The sequence below is a fragment of the Cryptotermes secundus genome, unplaced genomic scaffold, assembly GCF_002891405.2.
Source record: "Cryptotermes secundus unplaced genomic scaffold, Csec_1.0 scaffold143, whole genome shotgun sequence".
Classification (NCBI taxonomy): Eukaryota; Metazoa; Arthropoda; class Insecta; order Blattodea; family Kalotermitidae; genus Cryptotermes; species Cryptotermes secundus.
The window spans coordinates 442,824-469,529 of record NW_019741301.1 but is presented as its reverse complement, the minus strand read 5'-3'; the positions used below and the strand labels follow the sequence as shown (position 1 = coordinate 469,529).

Below are 26,706 nucleotides of genomic sequence, written 5' to 3'. Positions count from 1 at the left end.
CGGCCCGTTTGTCCAATGTATTTCAATGGGCAATCTACACATTTCATTTGGTATATGCCACTTTTATTGTATTTATCTAATTGTGGTTTTTGTTTGAGTATGTTTTCTATTGTGTTTCGTGTGCGGAATGCTACTTTTATCTGCGTGTCTTTAAAAAGTTTTGTAATTTTTCTCACTTCTTTTGTACTATATGTAAATATAGCCCACTTTGTTTTGTGTTGTTGTTCGTTGTCATGTGTGTTTGATTTTTGTTTTCGTGTTGTCTGATTTAATCTTTTGATTATGTCTGTGCCGTATCCGTTGTTATATAGTATGTTTTTAATAATGTTCTTCTCTATTTGTTTTCCTTTTTCCGTTATTGAGTATGTGTACAGTCTATTTATGAGGTAATTAATACCTGACAATTTGTGCTCGAATGGATGGCACGAACTGTTAGGTATTATGATGTCTGTTTGTGAGGGTTTCCTATATATTGCGAATTGCAAACTATCTTCATTGCGATATATTATTATATATAGAAAGTTAATAGATTCTTGTTGTTCTCTTTCAATGGTGAACTTTATAGATGGTTGCAATTCATTAATTTCTTTGAGTGTATGTTCTATGTTTGTTATTTTTTCGTCATATATTATTAATGTGTCGTCGACATATCTGAAGTAGGCCACTATTTGTTGTTTTACTAGAATGGGATATATTTGTGTGTGTTCCATATATTGTATATATGTTTCTGCTATTATAGCTGATGTTGGGGCACCCATAGTTAGTCCACCTGTTTGTTTGTAGTATTCGTCAATTTGGAAATAATTTTGTTCAAATACTGTTTTTAACATGTGTATTATTTCTTTGTGGCTTTCTTTATTTATTTCATGGTAATAAACACTATATTGCACTATTTCTTGCATCCTGTAAATTCGTAATAAAAGTCAGGTCTAGTGACTTTACCCATCATCCGGTATTTTAAAGAGCACAACGTTTCGAAAACTGGATCTGTTTCCTTCCTCAGATGAGGGGTGAGAGACGCGTACTTTTGGGTCTACTAGAAAGAGCAGATCTATTTTCTGAAATACATCCTGTAGTGTTTTTTTGAACACCGTATGATGGGCAGAACCCAAAGATCCAGCACTCCCGAGCGTTACCTACCGTCGTCTGAACCCTTTAGATCTAAAATTATATCTACTTAAATGAAATTGTAACTGTCCATAATATTGCCACCTGTCGTGGGTTTCATGACGAATAATAAAGGTTTCTGGTTTGGATGATTGGAATTATTGACACCCTATACACACAACTCGGGACTACAGGCAGGACAGCGCTACCGCTAAACTACACACTACAGTTCACCGTTGCACACACACTAGGGATCTCAGTCTTCACTAGTCGTATCGTGGCAACGGATTTATCACAGTCTGTCACTTCAGCGTACAAATAGCGTCTTCTTGGCATAGTCTGCTCCACCCAATTCTCTTCCGACTACGGTTCTGTACTCCCAATTCCAATTCTATAATCTAATCTCTCTGGTTATTCAAAGTCAAAGTTATGTTATGACCGACGGTCAGTCGGCCAGCCTGGCTTGGAATAAAACATCCATCTGGGGCTTAAGACCACATCCTTATTACTGTCAGACAGTTGCAGATTTGTTAATGTGGGCTCTCTCTCTGACGAGAGGACTGGTCTGTTTTTTGCCAGAGTCACAGTCAGCAGTAATAAGTCTGTTTTCAGTATGTACAGTTTACATTTTACACGTTATTAAATGTATGTATATACAGCATATACAGGGCCTCTGCAGTCCAGGCTCAGTACAGCAGATCATGCCCCATCATTAAGTAACTCCTGCTACAACAGCAGTCTAGTCACTTGAACGGTCGTAAGCTCGACCGCCGCCAAGTTTAGGCCTCTTATATTTTCTGGCTATTCGAAGACACATTGCGACTGACGGTCAGTCATTAAGTGTTGGTGTTGAGCCCCATAATATTTATTACTGTTTGACAGTTACGATCTTGTTTGGTGGGGCGCCCTCCCTGACGAGAGGACGGGTCTGTCTTTTGTAAATGCTGCTGGCCATTGCCAGCGCAGTCTTTCTCGGGTCCGAGTCCCTTGGGACTCGCGACCATATTTTACTGTCTCAGATTTGGAGCTTCCCTTTTCGTCGCCTCCTACGACTCGCAGGGTCACGGTGGAGGTATTCGACCCCGCCTCCACACGGGTTTTCTGACTATTGAAAGTCAAAATCAAAGTCACACAGCGACTAACGGTCAGTCAGTAAGTCTAGGTGTCGAGTCACGTCTCTGGCTATTCTTCAAACTGTCTCCCTTATAAAGTCGCCGCACGGACCACGCAGCACAGAAAACACAGCCCCGCTATTGTAGCGTCCTGTTACCACGCAGTATTCGTTATCGCTTATTTTGGGCGTTGCCTAGAAATGGGTCTACACGTCACACTATGAAGATGGATGGGCTGGACACTTTCATATAGTACTTACGGCAAAGCGTTTCTGACAGAAAGTCGATACGTTAGAATATACCATCTGTTCGCTGAGTGAAGCCTCATAAGCTGTACTCTGAAAACAGTCATTTCACACAGGACAAACAGCGGGTCGACGTGTGTTCAATCATTCCTTCAGACACGAGACAGCTTACTGCACGAAATTTGTTTCTGCCTTGTATCTAGATGAAACGAGAAGAGCCCGGGTTTCACCTTAACTTGACCCGACATGAATTCAAGCGACGGTTTACGGCAGAGTCTGCATATATTTTATTCAAGGCGATGTAAGGAAGAAACTTCCAAGAAACGACGTAAGACGGAGGAAATAACAGGAGGCTAGAGAAATTCCATAATTAATAGGTTCATAATTATTATTCTTCTCCAAAAATGGGGTGATTAATTCAAGGACTTGATTAACGGGGCATGTAGCGCGCATGTGAAGGGATACAAAATGCATACAGAACTTTAGTAGGCAACTTGGTGGAAAGATAACATTAAAACAGATATTAAAAAAGACAGGTTGAGTAAGCCCGCATTTGCCACCAAGCATGCTTTATTTTGACGAAGCTAAATATATATAGGTGCCGGTCACGGTAGCCGAGCGGTCTAAGGCATGCACTGTCTTCGCTCGCTCGGAAGCCGAGATCGTGGGTTCGAATCCCACTCAGGACATGGATGTTTGTGTGCGTTTTTGTGTGTTTGTCTACAGGTAGAGGACTTGCGACGAGCTGATCACTCGCCCAAGGAGTCCTACCGTATGTGTAAGATCTAGAAAAACCGAAGTGAACGGAGAAGTTCATGGAGGTAGGCCTAGACCCACTGGGGCTGTAGTGCCAAGGAAATATATATATATATAGGTAAAGGTGGGGAGTGAAGCGCGGCCGGCGCATAAGGCTGACAAACTTACCGCCATCTATGAGCCGATTGTCTATGTAGAAAATGTGGGCCCCTCAACGTCTCACAACCCTATAGGCATTCACGGCCTGTTACAGGGATACCTTTACTTTTTTAAAGTTGCCCTTGTGCTTAGCTAATTAAGCACCGCACCATGAAGGCGTATGGGGGAATGGATATATAGATCCACATTTTCTTGACCTCGGCACTGTTAGAGGTGGGTGGTCAGCTTCACGCCCCTGCAGTTTTACTCCCTTGGAAAGAGCCCCCCGTACCCAATAGAGAGGAGGAAATCTTTAGAATAATTAGACACAGGGGCCGCAGAACTTGTTAATCTTTTTTTTTCACTTGCACTACAGCCCCCTTGAGCCCTGACCTCTGATTTTCAGTTTCATGATCATTTTACAGACGGTAGGACTCCTTGGATGAGCGATCAGCCCGACGCAAGGCCTCTACCTAAACACAGGACAACAAAAGCACAGAATAAACATATAAACACACCGAACATCCATGCCATGAATGAGATTCGAACCCATGATCCCAGCGTCCAAGCGAGCGAAGACAGTACATGCCTTAGACCGCTCGGCTACCATGAATTTGTACCTGCAGTAAATCATAAATTCATTAGAACTTTTAGATAATTATTCAGATTGTTTTCAGATTGGTCGTTCTCTTTGTGTTTAACAGCTGAGTAACCCACACTCTCTGAAGCCATCATTTCGCTTTGGGACGATTCCGCATGGCAACACAGACGCTGTATTGCGGAGGAACTTCCCAACTATGCACTCATACATGCGACCCTTCAACAGATCTACCGTCATGCAAGGTGTTCAGGCAGTCAAAGAAGGGTAAATACGCTTGCTTCTTACCATTCAACATAAAACTCGCAGGTATGTTTTCTCGCCAGTTGGAACGAGTTCGCTGGAACGCCGATAGAGGCGCCACTTGACTGCATTACGGAAGCTGCTTGCTTAGAGAGGATACTCGCAAAGCAAATAACCGCAGAGAACATATGCGAGAGTAAAATTTAAAAATGGTGGTTATATCAATCGGCACGGAGATTAAATCACGACCTTGATATGGTCCATAGTGTTTCCGAGTACACGGCCAGAGTTACCATTTTGTCTCGCCACTATATCCAAGCGAGAAAAATAATCGAGATTGTGGACAACTTGATACACATATTATCCATTCTGCTAAGGCAACAACAAAATGAAAGCCAGTCAAACCAAGGGTGTATTGCCAAAGCAATGCAGCGACTGGACGAGATGCTGAGATAAGTTAACCCATTTTCTAAGCAATAGCCTCAACTACCGCCTCTGTGGTCCAATGATCAGAGTTCCTGGCTACAAATCCAGAGGTCCGGGTTCGATTCTCGGCGCTACGAAATTTTCTGAGGAGTAGGGGGCCTGGAACGGGGTCCACTCAGCCTCGTGAGCGTCATTGAGGAGCTATTTTAAGGAAATAGCGGCTCCGATCTAGAAAAACGAAATTAAGGGCCGTGGAGATCCGTTGCGCTGATCACGTGACATACTCTATCCAAAAAAAGTTAGCACTAACTTCGCCGACAANNNNTAGAAAACCGAAATTAAGGGCCGTGGAGATCCGTTGCGCTGATCACGTGACACCCTCTATCCAAAAAAGTTAGCACTAACTTCGCCGACAAGCGGCGGTTGCTCGGTCGGTATAGTTCGCTTGTGGACTACAGGCCACGGAGTTTGTTTTATTTTTGTTTATGAATAAATAAAACGCGTTGATATTAAATTATTCAAATTTAAGATCTGCCAGAGCTACGTATGTTACACCGGAATGACGTCACCAGTTTCGGCTTTCGGAGTCTGCGTGACTAATGACCATGTTTTGTGGGGCTTTGGAAACTCTTTTGTAAATATCGCAGTGGGTGGTGATGAGGAAGTGAAGCCCTGATTAGACGAAACAGACGAGCGGGTTGTTATCCAACAGGGAGTGACGACGTGGTTAATGAAAAGAGACAATAGAAAATTTTTCGACGCCCAAATCGCCCTGAAATAAGCTGACAAAAGTATCTCAGCAATCACGTGGTTAATGAAAATATGTGATCAAAACTGTTCATCACTCCTTTTCCTAGCCTTTCCCGTCTCTTCGTAGCTGGTATTCTGATTCCTCTATTGAATTGCATTCCTTCTGCTTGTCGTGTAGTAAAAATGTCCTGTTGTTAGACTGGTCCCTCCCTCCCTTTCGTTTGTCCCTTCTCTCTGTTCGTATTCATTTTGTTAACTTGCTTTCTTTAATCTCTTCTGCTCTCTTCTGTCTTTATATCTCTTTCTATTTATTTATTCCTTTCGTCTTATTTCTGCTCTTTTTCTTCAATTTCACATAATTCATTCTGTCACGCGTCATTATTTCTCCCTTCATGTCTCTACAGCTTTGCGTTTCCACTAAAAGTTGAGAATTTGGTGTACATAATCGTGACTTTTGTGTAAGTTACCTACCCACCCACCTACCTTCCTACCTACCTACCTATCTACCTACTTACTTACCTACCTACCTACTACTTACCCACCCGCCCATCTACCTACCTACCACTCGGCGCTACAGCCCTGGGTGAGCCTTGGCCTCCTCTACAACCAGTCACCACAACCAGTGCCTGCTGCCATAGGAATGGACACACGCATAATGACCCGAGGCTGGTTGTTAGGTTTCTGAACAAAATTGGATGAGGTTGTTAGCCTCATGCCCAACCCCCAACCTGGAGGACCAGGGTATCTCTCTTAGTCTGGACTGTACCCTTTGACCTTTCCGGCATAGGTGACTCTACCGGTAGTTAAACTACCCCCGGCATAGCTCTCCATGTCACAGAGTCACGCAAGCCCCACCACCACGACCAGATGGAGACACCTTTCGGGAGGGGGGTTGTGTAAGTTCACAATTAATGTTGCTGTGAAATGTGGTTTTACAGGAAGCTGGATGCCTTCATCTATGACGCAACGGTGCTAGAGTACCTGGTAGGACAGGACTCGGAGTGTGTCCTCCTCACTGTCGGATCCTGGTTCGCCATGACGGGGTATGGTGTCGGTTTCCCCAGGCATTCCAAATTCCGGGACCTCGTGAACCAGCAGCTTATGGAATACCGCGAGAATGGTAAGTCGGTTACCAGTTTTATAGAAATCCACGGAGAAATTTCAGAGACATGAACGGATAAACACATCGATTATTTTCTTTCATGACGTGCAAATTAAGCATAATGAGCCGTATTGTACCTCCTGCTAGCTATTCTTGAGTAGAAATCTTTTTGGACCATAATTCCCCCATTTTATGGAACACAATGTCAGTTATGCTCTTCAAAGGAACTGGACACTCGACCCAATGAACTGTACTTGCGTCTCTCATGTAATCTCTTCCTTTATGGGATTTCGACAAAAATTCTGTATGCTTTTTCTTCTCTCCCATGTATGCTACATGCCCACGCATCTCATTCTCCCTAAATTCTCACGTAAATGTTGTCTCATCTGTAGCACAAATTATGAACTTATTTTGTGTTGGTGCTCGTCATTGGAATCAGGTATGAAGAGGACCTAACAGTATGCTGACAGCTGATCTGTCTAGTTTGGCCACCTGTTGCTCCACTCAATCCCGGCCAACTTAAGTACGTGGCAAACTTACAGAAAATGTGTTAAAATTTCCATTTTTCGTGTATGTAATTGAATACACGCTTAACTGTTATATCACTCACTCACTCATGGAGCTGAGCCCTTCTTGAGAAGCCGCCAATTGTGCAGCTACTCAAGAACTTCCCAGCATTTTATGGAACCCGAAGGTTCATTACTGTGTTCACAAGAGCCCTCCCCTGGTCCCTATCCTGAGCCAGATCAATCCAGTCCGTACCATCCCATCCTATCTCTCTGAGATCTATTTTAATATTGTTCTTCCCAGTGGTCTCTTTCCTTCTGGCTTTCTCATCAATATCCTATATGCATTCCTCTTCTCTCCCATTCGCGTTACATCCCCTACCCAACTCATCCTCCTTCACTTGATCATTCTAATTATTATGAAGCTCCTCATTATGCAGTTTTCTCCAACCTCCCATCATTTCATGTCTCTTCGGTCCAAATATTCTCCACACCCTGTTCTCAAACACCCATAGTCTATGATCCTACCTTAATGTCAGAGACCAAATTTCACACCCATACAGAACCACAGGCAAATTTATAGTTTTGTATATTCTATTTTTATGTTTTAGACAGCAGATGATAAGACATAAGGTTCTGGATTGAATGGTAGCAAGCATTACCCGAGTTCAATCTCCTCTTAATTTCCTCCTGAATCAGGTTTTGATTTGTTATCGTCGTTCCCAAATATATCCCTGTTATATACAGTGTCTTATTGCGTTTGCCATGAGATTACATTATTAGACAGTTTACATTATTCTTCTGAACCTGATTAATGAACAGATAATTTAATATATGTGAACTGAATATGAAACAAACACTTTACTTACGAATTCGAATTCACTAATCCCGAAGAAGGAGCAAAAATTTGGTTTGGCAGGTATACGATTACAAAGGACGGATGTGAAAGAATGTTTTAACTTTTTTTGACTGGTACAGTAAAACTCTTCACCCTCCTGTGTGGCCAACATAGGAAGGTTGAAATATTTAAACTGCATAACCACAGCATGAACTGCAAGAAGTTGGATGATATATAAAATAGACGGGTGGCCAAATTAAAGAGCATGGACCATATATAAATAAATATTTACACTGCATAACCACAGCATGAACTGCAAGAAGTTGGATGATATATAAAATAGACGGGTGGCCAAATTAAAGAGCATGGACCATATATAAATAAATATTTACACTGCATAACCACAGCATGAACTGCAAGAAGTTGGATGATATATAAAATAGACGGGTGGCCAAATTAAAGAGCATGGACCATATATAAATAAATATTTACACTGCATAACCACAGCATGAACTGCAAGAAGTTGGATGATATATAAAATAGACGGGTGGCCAAATTAAAGAGCATGGACCATATATAAATAAATATTTACACTGCATAACCACAGCATGAACTGCAAGAAGTTGGATGATATATAAAATAGACGGGTGGCCAAATTAAAGAGCATGGACCATATATAAATAAATATGATTTCGCTGTTTTCAGAGAAACGCGGTTAACTGTGACAGATGACATAGACAGGTTTAGCCGAGTATTGATAAGGCTCTGGATTTGTATTTGGGAGGCGACAGGTTCGAATCCAGGCACCAGTTATCCTGACTGAAGTATCTGTTCTTAGTCATGGACGCTTCTTTCCAAATCTTTTCAATTCATCATCATTCACATCAGTCTTACCACTCGACGCTATAGCAAGCCTGGTCTAAATACTGGAAACATCGGTATATAAGCCACAGACAGACGACAGTTTTCACTGTACAGGTAAGTTAAAACTTCCGTACGGTTCAGTCATTTCCTGAGTCAAGTAAACTGAATGCTGTTTCAGTAACTACTCAGAAAGTGTTCATAGTTAAAATAAATAGTTAGATCCGAAGACCAGTTGTCGTCTGTTTTTGTTACCTACATTTCAGAGACAAAGGAATATTTAACTTGAACCAGAATGTATCACTGTTTGCAAAAGAGCCCACTCTGACGAAGTTAAATAATGTAAAAGCACACACAGACTCGGCCGGTCACGGTAGCTGAGCGGTCTAAGCCATTGACTGTCTTCGCTCGCTCGGAAGCCGGGATCGTGGGTTCGAATCCCACACAAGGCATGGATGTTTGGTGTGTCTGTATGCGTGTATTCTGTGTTTGTGTTGCCCTGTGTTTAGGTAGAGACCTTGCGACGAGCTGATCACCCGCCCAAGGAGGCCTACCGCCTGTAAAATGATCATGAAACTGAGAAATCAACCCTATGCTCCAAAGTTTGAGCAAGAAGAGAGAGAAAAAAAACTAACAGACTCGATGCGACGTTGAATTAATGCGACTTCGTCGACAGAAATTTGCAATATCGAAGAAGATAAATAACCACCCAGAGAGGGTCATACTTGTACGATGGCTGATTATCATGAAATGATTAATTTTCAGTTAAAAGAGGATTGAGCTATGTATCCTATTTTACTTACATAAAAAAGTAAAGCTGTCCCTGTAACAGGCCGTGAAGGCCCATAGGGTTGTGAGACGTCGAGGCTCCCACATTTTCTCTGGACAATCGGATCATAGATGGCGGTAAGTTTGTCAGCCTTAGGCGCCGGCCGTCCTTTACCCCCCAGGAATATTCCTGGTACTCATTTCTATTAGAGGCAGAGTCGACCCCTGGGCCATAATGCGGCTGGAAGGATTAGGTCAAAAAAAAAATCTATCTTATCGCAACTCGAACCCGTGACCTTCCGATTTGTAGCACAGCGCGTCAACCAACTATGCTACCGCGTGTCCCTGTTACAGAGATATCTTTACCTTTCTAGATAATAGTATTTCTTCAGCATCTCTGCGAGTATTACCTTCTCAAGACGGAATCTGCTGTGTGGAGTTTGACAGTATAATAAGTTATTCAGGTGTACTAATTTGAGTCTGTACTCTGTAAATCGTGTCTATGTTCGCTGTCCAGACGTGTGCTGTTGTGATGTCTGCACCTTAAGTACAAAACACTCGATGGAATTAACAAGTAAATAACCAAAAGCTTTCATTTTGTTTTCGCAGGGGATATGGAGCGCTTACGTCATTTCTGGTTCACCGGTGCATGTAACAAGCCCATGAGTAAAGAAAAGCAGAGTAGGAGCGACCCCTTGGCGCTGGAGCAGTTCTTCTCGACCTTTCTGCTGCTCGGTTCGGGAATTCTCCTGTCGTGCATTCTGTTACTGCTGGAACACGCCTATTGCAAGTGTCACCGTCCCTTCAACAAATTGCTGCAGGTAGAGGAACAACCCTCCAGGCAGGCTGCCGTCGTCAGGGGCTGCTGCTCCTTGCTCAGCAGGGTAAGGGAAAGCTGCTACTGGCAGCGAGTCTTAGAAACCATTTATTTAAATGGAGCTGTTTACACAGAACCGCGCAAATGATTAATGGTTAGGCAAGACGCACCATAAGCGCTCGTTGAAAAGGCGTCTAAGACAGACATACAGCAGCAATGTCGTCATAACCAGCCCTTGATGACCTTGAGCTTACTCTGGGTAGACTGAATGATGCTGCTTCATTGTATTTATACATTTATTTACTTCTGGATTTATGGTTCACACCGCGGTACTATAAAGGTTATACATCCTGGGAGTAAACCTGTAGAAGTCCTTACCTTAGCTCAGGCGGTTACTCACCGGCTTCCCACCGCGGCGGCCCTGATTCGAGCCCGCGTCTGGTCATGTGGGATTTGTGGTGGACAAAGTGGCACTGGGGCAGGTTTTCTACGAGTACTTCGGTTTTCCTTGCCAATTCTCGTTCCATCAGCTGCTCCACGCTCATCATCTATCATCCGGGGCAATACAATAGGTCCATTTGTGGCCGACGTACCAAATGGACTTAGTCTCACCCCACCCCTCACTCATCACTCACTCACGGAGCTGAGCCCTTCTTCAGAAGCCACCAATTGTGCAGCTACTCAAGAATTCCCAGCATTTATGGAACTCCAAGGTTCATTACAGTGCTCACAAGAGCCCCACGCGACATATTCTTATTTATCAAAGTACACGTAAATAATGCAACAATTTAAAAGACATCAAGAATATGTCACTCACTAAAAATGTATTTTAATACTTTATGATGTTAAAATCATTAAAAATGTCAATCTATCTTCTATCTATTTATATAAATAAAAACGTAAATGTTGGTTTGTTACCCTTCGAAGATCTCCGAAAGTTCTTCACCGATTGCATAGGTTAAGAGGTTCCGTTGCGTAACAACGGATGAAACCGGAAAGTATACTTCCATGGAAACGCAATAACAGTGGGCCGTTGCATAGGAATTGCCGAAACAACAAACGCGTTTCCCCAGAGATGAGTGGATAAGAGGTTCACTGGTTCCTATCTTCAGCCAGATCAATCCAATCTCTACCATCCCATCCTATCTCAACCCCACCCCACGAAACTAGAAAAACTGTGAAAGCCAACCAACGTTTCGGAAGAATATATGGCCTATATCTTCAGGAGTTAAACGTCAGACGAACAAAATACCAGAATGAAGAAAGCTGCAAGGAGAGCATCAACTACGAGGTTTTATATACTCATAAGATGTAACTACATATTACTTATGGTTTTGGCCTATTTAACGATACTGCCACTATCTCAGAATATGCAGTGTTAAACGGGAGAATGATAAGTGAAAAATTAATTACAAAGGATGTAGAAGGAAGCGGTCATAACCTATTAGAAGCAATATCATGTTTTAGCTTGTAGGTACTGAGTAAAGCCATGAAATGCCTCAGAATAATCCGCGTCCAGACAGGGATTCGAACAGAGCACCTGCTGAAAACAGGGGAGACTCTGTGGAGACTGTACTTACTTGTACCCTGATCCGTTTTAACCGAGTTGAATGAGGTGGGCTGGTTCACCCGTAAGTTATTTAATGATGCTCTTTCAGCTGTACCGATTAAATTATTTAACAAAGCTGCTTCAGCTGCAGAGATTATATGTTGAACTGAGTCGCCTGTTATTTAACTATGCTGTTAGAGCTGTATTGATTGGTTAGATTACTTTACGACACTGATTCAACTGCACAGATTATGCAGCATGAAATGGCAGGAGAAATTCGCTACTCACTTTAGCAACGCTGTTTCGTTTGTTATCCAGAGTCCATGAGATGGGAAGCATAACTGAGTGATTAATTTATTTAATGATCCTCTCTGGTCTAGTGGTCAAAGTTCCTGGCTACAGGCCCAGAGGTCCCGGGTCCGATTCCCGGCGCTACCAGATTTCCTGAGAAATAGTAGGTCTGGAACAGGGTCCACTCAGCCTCGTGAGGATAATTGAAGAGTCGTTTCAAGGAAATAGCTGCTCCGGTCTAGAAGAACGAGATAAACGGCCTTGGGGCAGGTTTTATCCGAGTACTTCGGTTTCCCCTGCCGATCTTCATTCCACCAATTGCTCCACAATCACCCTCACCTATCATCTGGGGCTGGTACAATAGGCCAGAAGTGGCCGCAGTACAAGGGACTTAATCCCACCCCACTAGCAATAAAAAAATGCACTGGGCAAACTTTATCTTTTAAAGACAACTTCGTAAGTGCTGTAGAAGTGTACTGATCTTAACGGAACTGTGACAGAGCTGAGAATAACAACAATGCTTCGGTTTTAGTCAATGTTTACAGCCAGAATAATAGGACGAGCTCTAATGGTTTCCGCCTGCGAAATGTCACCGCCCAAGGATAAGCCCGTAAACTGCATTAAGTCCACTGACCCGGAGGAGAAAGAGAGACAGCGCAGCGCAGTCGATCTGCGGTTAAGATGGGTCTGCGGCCCAGTCTGTTGGGGCCAGATGAATGAAGCCTAGAAGATAAGCGGACTCTCTCTCTCTGCGTAAGACACAGAAGGCCTGTATTACTTCTTAATGGAAATGTTAACTCCCTGTCTGCAGTCTCATTAAGCGGGGAAAAACTAATCTTTTCACTGACGTTTCAGCAGTTGCGATAATCCTATTGTATGGAGCAATTTAATAAAAGTAGGGATAATCTCATAAAAACGTACGTGAAATATTCCCTACAAAAACTAAGTTAAAAATTTTTCATGACTACGTTTCGAACTAATCCCTAAAGCCTTAAAGTAATATCTCTTTTGAGAAACTTTAACCTACTGCACATGGTAAAGTTATCCCTGCGCATGAATACTGTAACGGTTTAGGTGTGTGACTAGACGGGACATGGAATGTTCAATGGACTGATGGACCACTTGTATACATCACTCGGGACAGAAGTAATTACAGCGCTGTGGTTGATTCCCTCACTTTACAGATCACTACACGCTAAATTTTCTCCAGAATGCAGTATCTTTACTAGTCGTTGCCTGGTAACAGCTCTCAACAATGGAGATTCTTCAGCTCCTGTGCTCACGTCGTTATTGACCAGGGAATATCCCACAAGTGAACTATAGCGCCATCTCTTCTCAGCTTCCCTTGCAGAACTCAACTCTCAACTGACTAGGACGCGTAAATTGTCTTCCTTATAATCCCTTTGCACGGACCGAGTAGAAAACACTGTTTCCAACAGTAACACCATTCTTGCGTGCGTATTCGTTGCCACAGGAACTTGTTTACCGATTCGTTGCATAGAAACTGCCTTTGTTTATTCGCCTGTGTCGCAGTCATTACATAGAAAAGACTGTACACGCTACAGTATGTACTCGTACTTAAGCAACATGCCATGAAGTTATATGGGAGGCATAGCTCCACCATTCTTGGCCTCAGCACTAGGTGGAGGTGATCGGTCAGCTTCAAGCCCCTTCCGCTTTACCCTCAGTGATACAACCCCCGTTACCCATAAGATAAGAGGTTGGGTGGCCCCACAGCTGGTCTGGACACTGTGATGAGCGAAAAATCTGTTGCCCCTGCAGGGAACCCAACCCCGGACGTCCAGCCCATGGCCTAGTCGTTGTACCGCCTGAGCTATCCCTCTTTAATGCGTCGTACTATAATCCGGAAAAGTATTCGACCAAATAGTAGAGAGCCACTAAAGAATTAAGGGTTTTATGTGGTGCTCCTCAGGCACTCTGTTACTAATCTCGTACCCTTATACATCCTTAGGGGCCTCGCCATAGCTCAAGCGGTTAGTCGCTGGCTTCCCACCGCGACGGCCCGGGTTCGATCCCGGGTCTGGTCAACTGGAATTTGTGGTGGACAAAGTGGCGCTGGGGCAGGTTTTCTCCGAGAACTTCGGTTTCCCCTGCCAATCTTCATTCCACCAATTGCTCCACAATCACCCTCACCTATCATCTGGGGCTGGTACAATAGGCCAGAAGTGGCCGCAGTAGAAGGGACTTAGTCCCACCCCACTAGCAATAAAAAAATATACATCCTTCTGTCCCACTCGCTAAGAAGTAGTAAAACAATTACACCAGCAGAACTTCCAAATTCGACAAAATATAGGCTTGTATTGTAAATGGCCTGCGATTCTCTGAAGAGGCTGTGACAATGTTTGACTCATTATATGAATAGTAATTTTGGCAACTGTCTACTCTGTCGGGGATATTTGGTGTAAGGAATGTATAGGACATTTTTACCTTTCCTGCATTGGCAAATTTTCATTTCTCATCTCCCTCCGATATTTGACCTTAACAAAATATATTCCCTTCTTGAAACGTCTTTCGTTGACGAGTATCTAGATAAGGAAGAGCTGTACCTATAACAGGCCATGGAGGCCCATAGGATTTTGGGACGTCGAGGCTCCCATATTTTCTAGACAATCGACTCATAGATGGGGGTGAAGTTGTCAGCCTTACGAGCCGGCCGCCCTTTATCCCCAGAAAGATTCCTGGCACTCATTTCTGTTAGAAGCTGAGTCGGCCCGGGGTCATAGTGCGGCTGGAAGGGTTAGACCAATTGAAAAATTCAGTGACCTCATCGGGTTTGAGCCCGCGACCTTCCAGCTTGTAGCATAGTGCCTCAACCAATAACGCTACCGCGTGCTCCCCAGTAATGGAGACTAGCTCTTTCTAATAGTCCCAACTTAATAGGAACCTTCCTTCCTCACACCTGATGATGGAAACAGGTCTAGTTTCCGGAATGCAGTGTTTATTAAATGCACCCCAACGTCTTGCTCGATTGGATAGTATTCCTACTAGGTATCCCGGAGATTCTAGGTTAAATCCTAAGCCCAGAGACCGCCATCTTCAGTCCCTCGAAGGAATTGCTACTTCTTCAGATTTGGCGACTAACAGTTCTTGTCAAGGCTTTCCCATTCTTAACTCCAAACATCAGAATCCTTCTTGAGAAGCCAACAGTCGCTCAGTTGGTAAAGAGATGTATTTTTGGAAACCGAAAATTCATTCCTGTATTAACAAGAACATATCTGAGCCACCTTAATCTAGTCCATACTGTCACATCACGTTTTTAAGATATGTTTTAATATTATTCTTCAATATACGTCTTACTTAATTACTTATGGAGCTGAGCCCTTCTTGAGGAGCTGCGAATTCTGCAGCTACTCAAGAATTTCCCAGCATTTATGGAACCCGAAGGTTCATTGCTGTGTTCACAAGAGCCCTCCACTGGTCCCTATCCTGAGCTAGAGCAATCCAATGCATACCATCCCATCCTATCTCTCTAAGATCCATTTTAATATCGTCCACCCACCTACGCCTTGGTCTTCCCAGTGGTCTCTTTCCTTCTGGCTTTCTCACCAATATCCTACATGCACTCCTCCCCATTCGTGCTACGTCCCCTGCCCATCTCATCCTCCTTGACTTGTTCATTCTAATTATACTTGGAGAAGAGTACAAGTTATGAAGCTCCTCATTATGCAGTTTTCTCTATACATGTAAATATCCAAAAATAATTTAATTCCTTCCGATCTTCCAGTTAAAATTCTGTGCTTAATTCTCGTTTCCTTCTCATTCTTTCAGCACAACCCATCCGTCACATCCTCCCGTATTTGGTTACAGTAATACTGTACTGGGGGGATAAAGCCCACGCACTGAACCAACTCAGGTGACGTCACACGTTGTGCAGGCAACTTGCATGCGTATGTTTGAATTTCCCACCGACGAATCAATACCGAAGTACATATTAAAAGTAGAATCTAGTGGGTTTATAATGAAGACATACAGGCTTACGTCACTATCCTATCGATGACGTAACCTTGTTCTCATAGCAGATGGAGTATAACATAAATTTTGGACCTCTACGTTGTGTGACGTTGCTATCTTACTACGCATGCGTCATTCCTCTGTCTATATCCTCTCTGACACATCATTCACCCCCCTACTATTCGACGTGATTTAATATCTCAAAGTTGTCCCTGTGCTTAACTAATGAAGCACTACGGCATGAAGGCGTATGGGGCAGTGGATGTATAGATCCACGTATTCTTGACATCGGCTCTAAGTGTAGGTGAGTAGTCAGTTTCACACCCCGGGGAATACCTCCCCCACCCTGGTGACCACTGGACAGGAGGTTGGTTGGGCCCCGAAACCGGTATGGACGACGTGGAGAGGAGAAAGATGTTGCCCCTGCCGAGACTGGAACTCTGGTGCCTCTGCTATCCATCCCGTAGCCAGTTGTTATATCGACTGCGCTATAAGATCACTCGTAATGAGATTCCGAAAGGAAACTGACCGAGACGTTTTCAGATATTACAGAATCAAGCGGCTCAATATGTCGGGTACTTTCATGCCGTTGTTGCTTGTTACCAAGACACGGTTGTCATGTCTGACTTCAGAGCGCAGGAAGGACCCTGGGACCCGCCGCTCCTCCCCCCAGGGAGCGTAAAAGTCTTCTGTTGACGCGATGTCACGCGCCGGGATGCGACGAACTGCTGGGACGTCTGGAGGCGGCACTGGGGGCGGCACAACGCCGAGTGGCGGAACTTGAAGCGGACCTACAGCTGCACGCCTCTGCTGCCATGTGCCAGGTTCATGGGCCCCGGCTCAGCAGATCAGCAAGCCGGCCGAGATCGAAATCATTAGCCTGGTCCTGGAGCAACGCTGCCGTCCACTCCAGGTGAACAGCTTCCATGGGGATCGAGGAAATTGTTAAAAACTACTTAAACCTCAAGATCTTTGAAAAATATTTTGAAAAGTACGGTCCTCTCTTCCTTCTTTCCTCTCATTCTCTGCTTTTCTTCTATCTTCTTCCTCTTTTTCATACTCCTTCCTCTCATTCTTTATACTTCCCTGTTTTTTCTCCCTTTGTCTTCTTTCTTGTCTTTCTTTGTTTACCCTTCTTATCTTTTCTATCTTCCTCATTTTCCTTCTTAAAATCTCTCTTATTCTCTTTTTCTTTCTTCTTTCCTCTTCTTGCTTTGCTTTCGTTCTTGTCCATCATTATTTGTTTTTCTCTTTTTTTCCTTGTCTGCCTTCCTTCCTCCCTGTCTTCCTGTCTTTCCTGTCTTTCCTATACTGTGTGCCTATTTTTCTTTCATCCTCTTTAACCATTCTTTTTCTTCCTTCCGAACTATCCATCACTTTCCATTATTTTCTGTCTTCCTTTCTTCCTGTTTGTACGTTTCTTTACGCCCATAGCAACATCAACAAGCAAGTTATTTTCTTAGAGCAACTAACTAATTCTGTGTTCTTTAAAATTCACATGTTGAACTATTTCACTCACGGAGCTGAGCCCTTCTTGAGAAGCCTCCATTTGTTCAGCTACCCAAGAACGTCCCAGCATTTTATAAATCCCGACAGTTCATTACCATGTTCACAAGAGCCCTCCACTGGCCCCTATCCTGAGCCACATCAATCTAATCCATACCATCCCATCCTATCTAAGATCCATTTTAAAATTGCTCACCCACCTACGTCTTGGTTTTCCCGGTGGTCTCTTTCCATCTGGTTTTCCCACCAATATCCTATATGCATTCTTCTTCTCCCCCATTCGTGCTACATGCTCTGCCCTGTTGAATTGTTTAGTGTTAGGAATAGCGGATTACTTAGGTGCGATGTATTTACTTGTAACATGCTAAGTGACCCTACCTACACTGTCACTTGCAGATGAAGATCGATTATTATCGATTAAACTGAAAGATATGATATCTTCCCTGATCGATACTCATTCTATCGTACCTCTGTTTGTTGCAGCAATTACCCCGGACCACATGAAGATTTTTACAGATCAACCCGCGATATTCGCAGAGATTATTTCGCAGACAACTATGGGGTCTGGCCCCCACCGGTGTAGGTATAGCTCCGCCATCTTACTTCCTACACTAGTTCCAATAAGTGCATAACAACATGGGGTGTGGCCCCCACCGGTGTAGGTATAGCTCCGCCATCTTACTTCCTACACTAGTTCCAATAAGTGCATAACAACATGGGGTGTGGCCCCCACCGGTGTAGGTATAGCTCCGCCATCTTACTTCCTACACTAGTTCCAATAAGTGCATAACAACATGGGGTGTGGCCCCCACCGGTGTAGGTATAGCTCCGCCATCTTACTTCCTACACTAGTTCCAATAAGTGCATAACAACATGGGGTGTGGCCCCCACCGGTGTAGGTATAGCTCCGCCATCTTACTTCCTACACTAGTTCCAATAAGTGCATAACAACATGGGGTGTGGCCCCCACCGGTGTAGGTATAGCTCCGCCATCTTACTTCCTACACTAGTTCCAATAAGTGCATAACAACATGGGGTGTGGCCCCCACCGGTGTAGGTATAGCTCCGCCATCTTACTTCCTACACTAGTTCCAATAAGTGCATAACAACATGGGGTGTGGCCCCCACCGGTGTAGGTATAGCTCCGCCATCTTACTTCCTACACTAGTTCCAATAAGTGCATAACAACATGGGGTGTGGCCCCCACCGGTGTAGGTATAGCTCCGCCATCTTACTTCCTACACTAGTTCCAATAAGTGCATAACAACATGGGGTGTGGCCCCCACCGGTGTAGGTATAGCTCCGCCATCTTACTTCCTACACTAGTTCCAATAAGTGCATAACAACATGGGGTGTGGCCCCCACCGGTGTAGGTATAGCTCCGCCATCTTACTTCCTACACTAGTTCCAATAAGTGCATAACAACATGGGGTGTGGCCCCCACCGGTGTAGGTATAGCTCCGCCATCTTACTTCCTACACTAGTTCCAATAAGTGCATAACAACATGGGGTGTGGCCCCCACCGGTGTAGGTATAGCTCCGCCATCTTACTTCCTACACTAGTTCCAATAAGTGCATAACAACATGGGGTGTGGCCCCCACCGGTGTAGGTATAGCTCCGCCATCTTACTTCCTACACTAGTTCCAATAAGTGCATAACAACATGGGGTGTGGCCCCCACCGGTGTAGGTATAGCTCCGCCATCTTACTTCCTACACTAGTTCCAATAAGTGCATAACAACATGGGGTGTGGCCCCCACCGGTGTAGGTATAGCTCCGCCATCTTACTTCCTACACTAGTTCCAATAAGTGCATAACAACATGGGGTGTGGCCCCCACCGGTGTAGGTATAGCTCCGCCATCTTACTTCCTACACTAGTTCCAATAAGTGCATAACAACATGGGGTGTGGCCCCCACCGGTGTAGGTATAGCTCCGCCATCTTACTTCCTACACTAGTTCCAATAAGTGCATAACAACATGGGGTGTGGCCCCCACCGGTGTAGGTATAGCTCCGCCATCTTACTTCCTACACTAGTTCCAATAAGTGCATAACAACATGGGGTGTGGCCCCCACCGGTGTAGGTATAGCTCCGCCATCTTACTTCCTACACTAGTTCCAATAAGTGCATAACAACATGGGGTGTGGCCCCCACCGGTGTAGGTATAGCTCCGCCATCTTACTTCCTACACTAGTTCCAATAAGTGCATAACAACATGGGGTGTGGCCCCCACCGGTGTAGGTATAGCTCCGCCATCTTACTTCCTACACTAGTTCCAATAAGTGCATAACAACATGGGGTGTGGCCCCCACCGGTGTAGGTATAGCTCCGCCATCTTACTTCCTACACTAGTTCCAATAAGTGCATAACAACATGGGGTGTGGCCCCCACCGGTGTAGGTATAGCTCCGCCATCTTACTTCCTACACTAGTTCCAATAAGTGCATAACAACATGGGGTGTGGCCCCCACCGGTGTAGGTATAGCTCCGCCATCTTACTTCCTACACTAGTTCCAATAAGTGCATAACAACATGGGGTGTGGCCCCCACCGGTGTAGGTATAGCTCCGCCATCTTACTTCCTACACTAGTTCCAATAAGTGCATAACAACATGGGGTGTGGCCCCCACCGGTGTAGGTATAGCTCCGCCATCTTACTTCCTACACTAGTTCCAATAAGTGCATAACAACATGGGGTGTGGCCCCCACCGGTGTAGGTATAGCTCCGCCATCTTACTTCCTACACTAGTTCCAATAAGTGCATAACAACATGGGGTGTGGCCCCCACCGGTGTAGGTATAGCTCCGCCATCTTACTTCCTACACTAGTTCCAATAAGTGCATAACAACATGGGGTGTGGCCCCCACCGGTGTAGGTATAGCTCCGCCATCTTTCTTCCTACACTACAGTTCCAATAAATGCATAACAACATGGGAAAACTTCTGAGATGTTACGCCATATATTGTAGTAGATGTTTACTAACATTTCGATGACAAATATTGCCTCTATCTACAAGAAGGAAAGTTAGACGAGTGTGGGAAAGTATGATGCGGATATACGGAGATGGAAGGGCGGAATATGGCCATGAGCGAACCAATAGGAATAAGGAGAATGGTGAAAGTAGGAAGGATATCCAGAAAGTAAAGATACAAAGTCCAGAAAATATTTGTAAAACATTTTATTTACTTTTCAACATAGTCACCACGGATCGCAATGCACTTAGTGAGCCTGGGAACGAGTTTATTTATTCCAGCGTTGTAGAAATCTCCCGCCTGCTCTCTTAGCCATGGGGAACTGTTCTTGACACTTCCGGACACTGTTGAGGAAGTTCATCGACGGTTAAACGTCTGTCAGCACGAATATTTTCATCAGTTTCTGGATGATATCATCAGTGAGAACGGATGGCCTTCATCATGAACACCACTTCTACCTGCTTAAAATTCACGACACCATTTTGCCTGTTCATAACATTTTCTCACAACCTTACCGCCATCTTTAAGCCGATTGTCTAGATAATGTGGGACCCTCAACGTCTCACAACCCTATGGGCCTTCACGGCCTGGTACAGAGATAGCTTTACTTTTTATCGCTATTTCTACACTTTATAATTCACTGTTACACACACTAGCCGTCTCCTGGCAATTAAAACACAGGAACTATAACAGAATTACACACTCCAAGATATTACAAATAAAGACTTCTCTTCACAGCCACACTCTGGCATATAGTTCTTTTCTTTAGAGCCTCCCCTATAGAACTGAACTCTCAACTCAATTCAACTCCTTTCCTTGACGGCTTCGTGTCCTTAATTCACAGCTTCCCCGCTACAATTAGATATGATTCCTCGGTCAGAGCCAAAGTCAAAGTCACATTGCGACTGACAGTCAGTCAGTAAGCCCCGGTATCGAGCCCCATCTGGGGCTCATGACGAGATACCTTTAACAGTTACGGTCTTGTTTCTGTGGGGCGCCCTCTCTGTCGAGAGGACGGGTCTGCCTTTTGTATATGCTGCTGGCCCTTTCCAGTGCAGTCTTTCTAGGGTCTGAGTCCCTTGGAACTCGCGACCATATTTTACTATCAGATTTGAGACTTCGACTCCTCGGTTATTCTGGAACCTCTTACAATTCCTCGGCACGGACCATACAGAAAATGTCTTCCAGTCATGTATTACAACGCAGTTGCCTAGCAACGAGTTATAACGATGTATTCCCTATTGTTGTCTGTATTCGCTGCGAGAATGCTTACGCGGCCGTTGCCTAGCAATGATGACATTCCTCTGTTGTTATAGAAACGGCCCATATGTCACAATAGTTTCGTTTTGCTTTGTTTTGTTATAAGAACCTCAATTCTTACATAATATGACGTGTCGGGGTTTGCGCGTGACCTACAAGATGGGTTTTCGATTAGGTGGTTAATTTATTGCACCTTATACATTCACAACTTCAGGCTACGGGCAAAACAGCATTATCGCTGATTTACACACATTAATCCTCACCGTTACCCACTCATCAAGATTCTCAGTCTTCACTAGTCGTATCATTGCAACGAATTTATAACCGTCTCACTGTCACTTCAAATCACACATAAAGCCTTCTTTGCACCACCTAATTACTATCGATTCAATTCAACTCCTCTGGTCCCGGCAGGCTGGCATCTCGAAACTCGACTCCTCACTCTATCTTTCTCAGTTGAATTCTTCTTTATAACCACTTCGCATGGTCCCCATGGAAAACATCGTCATCTATTGTCCCGCATTGTTTTAGTCGTGTTTACCACACCATTGCATAGTAACGGTCGCGGTGCGGATCATATAGAAAACAGCCTGTCTCTTTTTGAGGCGTGTTTACAGCGGGCATGTGTTTACCGAGTCGTTGCCTAGTAATGGGTATACACGTCACAGTAATTTAGTTTAGTTTAATGCACATGCCAGTTGAGGTTTTCACTGCTGCAAAGAATTATATTTTGGTATTTTTGTTTGCGACACCGTGTAGTCACGTAGGTAGTTGCCGACATTTCAGGGGAACCATCTGCCACAAACTTCATCATTTCCTTCACGAAGAAGGAGACATTGAGTTCACCGAAGACGCTGATAACCACCCACGAGACTACAGGGCATTATAACTCAGAATATGAAAATTTAAATATTCGCTATTCTTCAGTTATGTTAGTTACAAAATAACAGACGCAATGAATTTGTAACTGTCTGCCTTTCCTTTTACAGACGAATGTTCCGGAAAGAAGTAGCCGAGATTGAGACGGTCCTTTAGAACATCTGCAGAAGCGGAACGAATCGAGTCACCAAATTATATAATTATTAAATAGAACAATTTTAATCTTTTAAGAACTGTTACATTATCACCGAAACCTTCTTCAGCAAAATGGAAAGGAAAAAATTAGATGTGTCCGTTTTCGTGCAAAAGAATTATAGAAATCTATATATTTAAATATTTATTTACAAGACTCAGTTTATATACTGGCTGGAATTATGACGTTATATCAGGAATGGCAAAATCATCATCATTATTATTATGAGGTAATGTTCAGTATCGTTCAGAATTTTAGCAAACATTAAGCTATGAAAGATTTGAGGCTTTCACGGCGGTGACTATGAAGAAAGCAGTCTTCTGGGATTTGGCATCGTGTATATGTGGTGTTAACCGACGTTTCGGAGGAACGTATCACCTCTATCTTCATGTTCTGCTTTTACCGGTTCTCACGGTCTCTTCGCTTGCGGATTTCTTATATTTTCCCTTCTACCCTGAAGATGGAGGCGATACGTTCCTCCGAAACGTCGATTAACACCACGTATACACGGTGCCAAATCCCAGAAGACTGTTTTCTTCATTAAGCTATGAAATTTAATCAGACATGTAACTAGAGACACAAAATCTTACTTGGAAATTACTGCAGTATTTCTTTATCTTAGATCTGAATACATACAAAAGTATGCAGTCTACACAACTTTTGTATGCATTTTATATACCTTGTTTATGACACACAACAGGATGCATACTATTACAATCTAAATTTTGTTATTCTAGTAGCTAACACAGTGGTTTATTCTACGTCTTATCGGAATTCATGATATGTTCGTCTGAGGAAATAAACATGTTATTACCTCAAATGTTTATTGAATAATGGCACCCTTTTCTCAACGACAAATGAATATGAAGTTCTCAATCTTTGATAAGTAATGATTTTGGCTACGATATAGACAAACAAGGAATAAAGAATATTGTTTAGTCTGAGGCGTACGAGCATTTGAATTTCAACAGGAAGGGATATATTATTAAAAGAGTATAGAGTTCGCTCGCTCATATACGAATATTTGAAACTTTATATCAGTAATTCTCCGTTAAATAAAATATCTTTCTGTAATAAATGCCACTAGATAAAGTCACATTCCTGACATGAGTATTTGCGTAAATAAAGTGTACATTTATGTAAAACAATGTGATTTTGAGATAACATTTTTAAAATTGAGTGTTTTTTATAATATTGTGCCATATGATATTTAATTTTTAAGACAAAGCCCTACGAAACTACGAAGACAAAGAATTTTACAAGCTTATGTTTTAGAGGAAACCATAGAGATCTTGAAAACCCTATTTGTAAAGTTTCTAAATATTGCCCTAATCTGGTTATATCTTAAGGGCTCTGTCTTCTGGAATGAAACATCATCACGAATCAATTTGAGTGTTAAATTACTCATATAATTTTTGTCTGCAATTTTGTTGATATCACAATACATACTAGGTCGATGCATATAATTACACCGGCCCAATTACGGACATATCAGTTTTCTGCTACTAGGAAAAGGCATAAGACATCTAATTCAAAATTCAGTTGAAATATCTTGCGGCAGAAATAAAACTTTTGACCGTCAAAATAGAGCAAAATAAAACCTTGAATGAACAAATAAGTATGTGTAGAGGCAGTGACAGGGCGGTACATCTACACTCCCAGGCATCGAGCCCCTTTTCATCGTCTTCTACGACTCGCGCGGCTGTGGCGGAGGTATTGTAACCGTCACCACGCGAGGAGAATACCAAGATAATACCTCATATTAGGTCTAGATCGCTTGTTTCCACATCCTTACCAATTCATTATTTATTAACCATTTAAGTGGTGGTATATTTTCCGTGCTCTTATCTCTCCCGCGGGGCATTAAAATTCCCTGGACATTGAAATTTGTTACTGCAGCGTTTAATTTTATAATTGTTACTCCCTTTTTTTATTCAATATCTCAACTACGTGTCGTTATGAAATTATGAAGAAAAAAAGTATCTGAAAGACCACTTATCAGAGTTGATATGTCTATATTTCCATTTAAACTTTATGTGTATTTTTAGTGTCAAAGTTCCTGCCTACAGATCCTGAGGTCCCGGGTTCGATTCCCGGCGCTACCAGATTTTCTGAGAAGTAGTGGATCCGGAACGGGGTCCATTCAGCCTCGTGAGGATAACTGAGGAGCTATTTCAAGGAAATAGCGGCTCCGGTCTAGAAAGCCGAGATTAACGGCCATGGGGATTCGTTGCGCTGACCACGTGACACCCTCTCTCTGCTAAAGTTTGCGCTAATCTCACAGACACCACTGAAGATCGCAGTGCTAGGGCCACTTTTATGGCTCACCTCTCATACTCAACCACACAGACAAGCGACGGTCGCTCGGTAGGTAACGTTCGCTTCCAGACTACAGGCCACGGATTTCCTTTTAATATCTTTTAGTAAAATTTCCCTACTTTTGGCTTTATTCTCAAAATATACGCCACTGTTGCCACTGACATGCAGTTCAGTTCCCAGTGCGTACAGGACGAGTATTTAGAAGTGACAGTCCAGGAATAGCTGCGCAGTGGATGGGCAGGTCCATTCATGAAAGCTGAGGGGCGTTGTGATTAATCATTCGTCTGTATTCAGTGCGAGCAGACGTGTCAAGTTCAGTTAAAAGCATTCTTCCTTATACAGTCAAGTTAAAAAGTTTTGACTCTTGAAGTCGTATTTGAGTGTATTATTCTCTATTTATTGTATTAATATTTTATTTTATTGTTTATTTTTATTCGTTGCTTTTCTTTTTTGTTTATTTATATTTGTACATTTTTCTATCTCCTTTAACATGCCACCTACACGAAGTAAATTGAATGGAAAAGTGTTGCATTCACAATCAAGAGAAATTGTTAGTAATGTATATAAGTATATGAAAGAGGCTAGGCCAACAGTTACAGTGAAGAACATAGGAGTGGAAGTAGCAAAGGCAACAGGTGTATCGGAAAGTAGTGTCAGAGAAACAAAAAATATCGAATCTGGGTCTTCCACTTCCACATTGAGCAACAATTAATGGCACGGGAAGGTATTTTGGACGCAGGACGGGAGTTCTTCTTCCATGTTGGTGGTGATAATGATGACAGTTCTGATGATAGCTCCGATTCATCTGATGGTGACGAGGAAGGACAGGCATGTGGAGATTATATCTATGCGGACATTTCCGGTGTTGCCCCTTTAGAATAGACCTGTGTAATATGTAAATAAACTCTTCATGTATATAACAGTGAGAAGTGTATAATAGTGTATAGTGCATAATGGTCTGCCGTTCGGCACTTAAAACTTAACATCGAATGTGTGAACATCATCGAGACTAAACCGCCAACACTATGCAACACATCATCATCAGTAATCTGTCAAGACGACAGGTCCACAGTCTCTTCCAAAACAATTCCTCCACTTAATGCGATCTAGAGCTTCCTCCTTCAAATGGCAGTATCCTCTTCTGTCCCCAAGGTCATCCAGCATCTTCTTACGTCTTCTTCCTCGTCTTCTTGTTACTTCTATCGCCCCTCTATCTTTCCTTCAATAACTTCTTTTGGAAGGCAGTTACTGCGTAAGATATGACCAATCCAATTAGCCTTCCGTTTTCTTATTTCGTGTAGGATATTCCTCTGCTCACTAACTCTAAATAACACTTCTTCATTTCTCACATAATCGGTCCAACTGATCTTCTCCATCCTTCGCCAACACCACATTTCGAAACTTTCCAGATGTTTCTGATCTACTGCCCTAAGTGTCCATGTTTCAGCCCCATACAGAGCTATGCTCTAAATGTAGCATTTCACTAGTTTCTTCCTCAG

General features: G+C 43.2%; 1 protein-coding gene across 6 annotated transcripts in view; it reads left to right on the top strand.

Annotated features, from left to right (window-relative positions):
- LOC111872686 (glutamate receptor ionotropic, NMDA 2B) overlaps positions 1-23,233 on the top strand; it is a 309,458-nt gene extending 286,225 nt beyond the window's left edge. For 4 of the 6 annotated variants that reach the window (XM_023866807.2, XM_033754785.1, XM_033754789.1 and 1 more), the window contains exons 14-19: positions 4,063-4,223; positions 6,314-6,495; positions 10,060-10,334; positions 16,712-16,992; positions 18,069-18,164; positions 22,806-23,233. In XM_023866807.2, coding sequence (XP_023722575.1) covers positions 4,063-4,223; positions 6,314-6,495; positions 10,060-10,334; positions 16,712-16,992; positions 18,069-18,164; positions 22,806-22,851 — 1,041 coding nt within the window. In that variant the 3' untranslated portion in view covers positions 22,852-23,233. Of the gene's footprint in view, positions 1-4,062; positions 4,224-6,313; positions 6,496-10,059; positions 10,335-16,711; positions 16,993-18,068; positions 18,169-22,805 lie in introns of all 6 variants that reach the window. The other 2 variants (XM_033754787.1, XM_033754788.1) reach the window with 2 other exon arrangements.
- The last annotated feature ends 3,473 nt before the right edge of the window (positions 23,234-26,706 follow it).